The 7,316-nt window shown below is 42.4% G+C and overlaps 1 protein-coding gene across 1 annotated transcript; it reads left to right on the top strand.

Annotated features, from left to right (window-relative positions):
- The first annotated feature begins 4,609 nt into the window (after positions 1 to 4,609).
- Positions 4,610 to 5,599, top strand: LOC146822258 (olfactory receptor 5AR1-like). The gene has a single exon (XM_085609998.1). It carries the CDS (start codon positions 4,610 to 4,612, stop codon positions 5,597 to 5,599), a length of 990 nt encoding a protein of 329 aa, XP_085466124.1.
- Positions 5,600 to 7,316: the final 1,717 nt, after the last annotated feature.

Here is a 7,316-nt window from a genome sequence, read left to right as displayed (position 1 = left end):
CAAACAGGAACACGCAAGGCAGGAACAGCAAAGGGGTAGAACCAAACACAAGCACAATAGACAAGGAGCTAGCAAGGAGGAGAGCTTAACAGGAAAGGAAGGAACTCACAGGGCAAACTTGGCAGAAAGAAGGTAACAAATATAAAAGGTAACAGAAGCAAGGCAGCAGAATAGAAAGAAAGCAAACTAGAACTGGAACCAAGGAAATGGGAAGAAAGGCAGGGACTGGAAAAGGATATACAGAAGTGGAGGCTACAAGGGTATACTAGAATAGTGCAGTTTGAGGAATCAAGAAAGCAAAGTAGCATAGAAAGCAGTGCTTGGTCACGGACAAGAATTGAGCTAAGGCTCAAGAGTCAAGGTAGCACTGCAGGCAGTGCTGGTTCAGGAACATGGAATTACTAAAGCTTCAGGAGTCAAGGTAGCACTGCAGGCAGTGCTGGTACAGGAACAGGGAATTACTAAAGCTTCAGGAGTCAAGGTAGCACTGCAGGCAGTGCTGGTACAGGAACAGGGAATTACTAAAGCTTCAGGAGTCAAGGTAGCACTGCAGGCAGTGCTGGTTCAGGAACAGGGAATTACTAAAGCTTCAGGAGTCAAGGTAGCACTGCAGGCAGTGCTAGTACAGGAACAGGGAATTACTAAAGCTTCAGGAGTCAAGGTAGCACTGCAGGCAGTGCTGGTTCAGGAACAGGGAATTACTAAAGCTTCAGGAGTCAAGGTAGCACTGCAGGCAGTGCTAGTTCAGGAACAGGGAATTACTAAAGCTTCAGGAGTCAAGGTAGCACTGCAGGCAGTGCTGGTTCAAGGAAACAAGAAATAACTACAGCTCAGGAAACAAGGAGTCAATAGAGCACTGCAAGCTGTGCAAATCAGGAACAAGAAATAGCTAAAGCCCAGGAACAAAGAATAACTATAGCTCAGGAACTCAGGAAACAAGGTAGCACTGCAGGCAGTGCTAATTCAGGCACAATGAATAGCTATAGCTCAGGAATCAAGGATTAACTATAGCTCAGGAATCCAGGAATATCAAAAGCTCAGGGAGCACTGGAAACAAGGATCGGTCTCACCTGTACACAGCTACAATGACCAACCCTGGGCTGAAGGGAGCTGGGACTTAAAAGAGCTCACAGTACTCATGTGCATCAGGTGTGAGCAGGATAGGAGCAGCCAGCCACAGGTGAGCTGAATTCCTCCACCCATCTTTAGCCTGCAGGGGTGGAGACAAAGCAGATAACAGGGGATTATAGGTAATGGCGTTTCCAGCATGAGCAGACTGGCTTCCACAAAACCCGGCATGGATTGGGAATGGATGTCAATTCCTAAATGATGTCCAAATGCCTGGACGTCAGGATATGAATACAGGGGAGTGTCTGGAAGCATATTGGATATGGGGAATATTTTGTTCATGGTTGTTTTACCCCGGGGGTGCGATAACACCCACAAGGAGAGCATGATCTACCCTCAAGGAAGAACAAATTAGGGGCCAAATGCTATTAGTGTCGGTCCATAGGACAAATGGCCTTCAAACAGAGCGATGAACTTGTCAAGTTACATTACATTTTGCATCAGTCATCCATGGTCACCCTTATTGATGGTGCAACAGCCAAAGCATAAGATACCTACATCTTGGTGGAGATTAAGCCAGATATCCAGGAGTCATCTCTGTACCAGATCAATTATGCTAGGAATTCTTTTAACCTCTTTCTTGAAAGTCATGGTTGATGAGTTTGTCCAAATCTATGCAAAAGAAAGTTCCAAATTGCCAGGGCAGCTCCAGAGAAAGTATGGTTAGGTCCTGTCTTTTTTTTAATCCTAAATTTCCAACACTCCTTAAAAAGCATCTGCCACCTGAATTAATATGCTTTTGTGATAGGTACATGGGTGAATCATAATGCAGGGCTTTGAGCATCAGACAAGCTATCTTCAGATGGATCTGTGCTTTGAACAGAAACCAGAGGAGAGAATTGAGAGATAGTGTTTGAGAAATTGGTTTGTTGGTTGACTGTGGTGTGAGCCCTGGTCAACCAACAGCCACAATTCCTTGCAAGGTAAAACAATCACTAAATTAACCCTGGGTATCTCGGCTCAATTAGCATTCAGGCTCAACTAAGATACAATGTGTGAAGTGTTTATGCAGCACAGAAACAGTAATAAAGTGAAAACACAACTCAAGAAAATTCCCAAATGTGGACATCTGGTCGCATGAGTTAAGGCTGATCACAATGGTGCGCGGTTCAGATACAGGAAGTGAACTGGGCCTGGTCAACACATACCTTTGGACTTAGACAAATGTTGAGAGAAAAATGTCTGAGAAGGTAGAAGTTCAGCGGGGCAAGACTGCAGGAGTGCAGGAGGAGGTGCGTTGTCATCAGATTGCCGTGGAGTGAAGCTACAGAGAAGAATTAGTCACTGGAATGGAAGCCAAAAATCTCCATCAGGACAAAGCAGAAGACTGTAGCCAGAGAGAGTTCTACAAAGCCAGAAACCCTTTTAGCGAAGGAATGCTGAAACAGATTTGCTGCTGCGAAGAAGAACGTAACATAGAAGCAGCGAAGTCAATCCAACCAGCAATGTACCTCGGACGGATAGGCAAGCAGGTTGGTCCTAGTCTCCTGCTTGTTCTCAGAGCACTTTTTGGCCAAAATACTTTTCCTTTTTTCCTCTCAGTTTCAGAAATTGGCCATCTGGATATTTAGCTCCACAACGACAGATCAACGAGTGGATGGAGGCCTCTTGTGGGTTCAGGACTCACTCAGGCTGAATCCAGGTGTGGGTTCAAGATGGTCGGAGCCGGTTACATCCCAGTGGCTCTCAACAGCAGGCCAGTAAACTAGACCTTGGAGTCAATTCTGGTAGTCTTGGGTACACATGTAGATGCAAGACTGGCCTCTGAGGGTTTAAGGCAGGCTCCAGGCAGCAAAGTAGTCCTTCCAGGTACAGTAGCAGTCCAGCATCCTGCCAGTGTTGAACCTTTGAGGCACACCTAATCCCTCTAGAGTGTGACTGTCTTGGAGGAATTGACAAAGTCAGACTGTCAGCTAAACCCAGTCATGTGACCCAAGAAGGCTGCAGGCGCTATGAGCAGGAACATATCAACTTTCTAAAAGGAGCATTTTAAAAAGTGTGATGAGAAATCTGACTTCACCATTAACAAGGGTTTATCATTATAATTCCATAGGTACCAAACATAATAGTTCCACCTCCTCTCAATTAGGAATTACAGCTTATTGGAGGTAATAAGGGACCCCAAATGTTATCCTATGGAAGGGGTAGGCCTCATAGTAGTGAAAAAACACATTTGTGAATTTTTCACTACCAGAACATGTAAAACTATAAAGTGAAACCTTTTAGTTACACAACACTGCACCCTGTGGGCTTCCAAGGACCTAACTTAGGGGTGACTTATATGTAATAAAAGGGGAGCATGGGGCTAGGCAATGGCTTTTAATAACAAGTCGATATGGCAGTACAGCACAGCATTCAGGCTGCATTGGCAGGCATACAACAAGCTTTAGAGTGTTACTTAGGTGGGTAGTACTATAACTATTGCAGGCCCACTGTTAGAATTTATCAGGCCCTGGAGATATGATACACCACTCTATGAGGGACTTACAATTAAATTAAATATGCCATTTAGGTATATGCAAATACAACAATATTTTAGAAGAGAGAGCACAAGCACCTTAGCACTTGTTAGAAGTGCACAGAGTCCTAACGCAAGCAAAAGCAAAAATCTAGCATAAATTGGAGGCAAGAAGGTAAAAGGTTTGGGGGAAGACTACCCTAAGGTGGTCGAAATGTCTAGCGCTAGAACCACCCACCATTTGTATTGGGAGATATGTAGGAATGCTGGATGGTAGGATATATTTGGATCCCCACAGATTCTGGAACATTCCCTATCAAAAATGTAATGACATTTGGATTGGTGTTTTTAACCCTTTAAAGTTTGAGGCTTGCAAGGGGTTCCGGGTAAGAAAACCTCATGACATTCACGCAAAGTTGTACCAACATGAGATTCCCGGGGTGTAGTTTTCAGAAATATGCAGGCTTGATAGTTTCCCTGGATGCTTGTTGAACTAGGGCCCACAATTTACAGCTACTCAAATTGCAAAAGAGGGTTGGTTTTGAGAGGACAAAAGTGATGTATCCATGTTGTGTTTTAAGCTCTGTCATGTTATGGGCACTGGTCCCACCAACACAAGTAGGGTACCACTTTTATCAGGAGACATGTGAGACTGCAGGGTGATTGGAGATTTGTGGATCCATTCAGATTTTAGAACTCTACCTCTCATAAATATGAGGAAAATGTGAGTTTTACCCAAAGTTTGAGGTTTGTGAGGACCGCCTCCTTTCGTATGACCACGGTCCACATGTTGCATGATGTAATCTGTGGGAACAAGGATGAATGGGATGTACAAGGACATTGGGATGATTCATGTTTTAATGATAAAAAGTGCTGAGTGCAAGTTGTAGGGTGTGCGGTGTGAATGTTAACAAAATGTGTATCCACTGTATGCATTCTATCTGATCAAATATTACCATTATGCACAATGTGTGTATTACGGGTTTGTCTTCTTTTTCTACAGCTGATATGAAAGCGGAGTCAATGAAAATTAAAAATGGGAGCTCAAATACAGAATTCCTACTCACTGGCCTATCTCAGGACCCGACTGTAAGGATTATTCTCTTTGTGTTATTCTTGACGGTATACCTGTTGACTCTCATTGGAAATATAAGCCTTATCACAGCCTGCATCAGTGACATTCGGCTTCACACTCCTATGTACTTCTTCCTGGGAAACCTTTCCTTTGTGGACATTTGTTATGCATCTGTGATTGTTCCAAACATGTTGGCCCAACTTCTGGTTAGAAGTAGGATCAGTTTTACTGGCTGTGCAGCTCAGATGTACACTGCGTTGTTCTTCGGGGTTACAGAATGTGTGCTCCTTACAATCATGGCATATGATCGTTATGTAGCCATCACATTTCCCCTGCACTATACAGTCATCATGCGCTTATCTATTTGTATTACATTAGAATCCTTGTGCTGCTTATGTGGCGGTGTGTTTGCATTCATAGGCACATTTGTTACATTACGGTTGCCACTATGTGGGTCTGAAATTAATCACTTTATTTGTGAGTCCCCTGCTCTTCTGAAGATTGCATGTGAGGACACCTACGACACAGAGATGATAATCTTATGTTTAGGAACCTTTATACTTTTGATACCGAGCCTCTTCACTGCAATCTCCTACATCCGAATCATTATCACAGTTGTGAGAATCCGCTCCTCCGAAGCCAGAATAAAAGTGTTCTCCACATGCTCCTCTCATCTGATAGTTGTCACCATATTCTACAGCACCACCATCTACATGTACATGAAACCAGTGTCTAAAAGCTCTGGAGATAGGGATAAAATGATCTCTGTGTTTTACACTGTGACCCCACCAATGCTGAACCCCATTATCTACAGTCTACGAAATAAGGATGTGAAGATGGCTCTGAAGAATCTTTTCCTAAAGGCGCTTTTTGAATGCACATCTTACTTTTGTTCAGCTGCCATTCAGAAGATGAGTATTCAAGTAATAGCAATGTGAATTAAAACCCTTGAGATACATTATTTAGTTAAATATGGAATGCAAGCCAAGGTTACATTAGGAGTTGGTCACAAGTAAATCCCTGATTACTATAGATTATACAGGATCAAGGAAATGAAGGTGGAAGATAAATCCAAATTACAATTCTCTTGTATCATTATTGACTGTACATCATGGATTAATGTAGGATGTAATTAAATATATTATCAGGGCTGGAGAACCTGGATCCATATTGAATGTTAATTATTGAAAGTTTAATGTGATTGAAAAATGAAGGTCTTTCAGCACGATATTAAGAAGTATAACTTGTTGTATGACATGGAAACAAAGCAGATAGGGCCACAAGTGAGTAGACTGCTATTAACAATAATGCAGCCATGCAATCAATGTATTTACAACCCATCCCCTGAAAGGCAGAACTGAAAACAACAACATACATAGCAACAAGCCGCATGTTCTATCCATGGACGTTGCATGCTGAACCTGGAAGCTGTCTATGTGTGCAGGGCTTACTGAACAGAGCAGCTGGTACAATTTGGAGTCATGGGTGGCAGTCCCTTTAGAGTTAAGTGTGAGCTGGGATATTGCCATACTGACAGCACAGTCTACTCTTTCAGGCCCTGATGTGTTGCAATATGTCAATAATTCTGCTTTAGAAGAACTGCCTGTAATAGTGTGTATTTATTTCAATTTTGTTTGTTTTCACTGCCTTCCCCTCAGTTCCCCCTCACTAGCAGGCAGGATAAAGGACACAATCTGAAATGTTATGTGATGTTACATCTGCTACTTCTAGAATTTTGGTATAATAAAGGTCCAGTAATTGGCCTTGTAAGAATGAATAGTAAAAGGAAACCTGGAACTGGAAAAAAGTGCCTGGCCACCAAGAAGCGATCTGGTCGTCCAAATAGTACGTATCAGCACAAGGTACAATGTGCCTGTTGGGTGTCCGTGTGCATCCACTTCCGGGTGAAGGCTGAGTCTTTAGTTGTCTGTTCCACATCACTCAATATTTCAAGGAGCCACAGATGAACTAATGCTCACATGGTGGAATTGGCTTGCATCCATCACCCTGCTAATAAAGTAACAGTACAGCTCCTCCAACATGGCAATCATGTGCTGAGGGATTTCAGTTCTATGTTATACAGTGATGTACTGTTGATATCCAAATAGTTTAGGTTTATAAGGACTTTGGCATACCATTGACAGGAAAAATGAATTTTGGGTGCCTGTGTTGACTTTTGAAGAATTTTGTGATGAAAAAATACTGATATACTAAACTTTAGGTGGCCAAGCTTGGGATGAATGTCCAGTTCTGGCTCAACCCTTGCCCCATGAGCACTGGTGGCATAAAATATAGCAAAGTCAAGCCTCCAAGCTCTATATTTTAATCTTCAACTGCTGTTCCGAAAGGCAATGATAATACTGAATGTACGGCAACTCTGCCTATGCAATCTAAAATAGTAATTTACTCCTCTGGTTGTAGGAGTAAGAATACTTTGCAGAAAGTAGGGTTCTGGTCTGGATAACCAATGTAATGTTGCCACTGAAAGGCTGAACTTCTCTCTCTTTTCTGTTTTTAAAGTTAGGGGAAATTGACAATAAATATTTTGCTGACTTTCCTCATGCTTAGCTTTGTACATTTTACAAGTAAGACATGTTGAAATTTTAAACATGTATTGTGTTAGAATGAATTTCATGTGATATTTGTATTTATTGG

The sequence above is a fragment of the Triturus cristatus genome, chromosome 6, assembly GCF_964204655.1.
Source record: "Triturus cristatus chromosome 6, aTriCri1.1, whole genome shotgun sequence".
Classification (NCBI taxonomy): Eukaryota; Metazoa; Chordata; class Amphibia; order Caudata; family Salamandridae; genus Triturus; species Triturus cristatus.
This window is presented reverse-complemented; position numbering and strand designations above follow the sequence as displayed.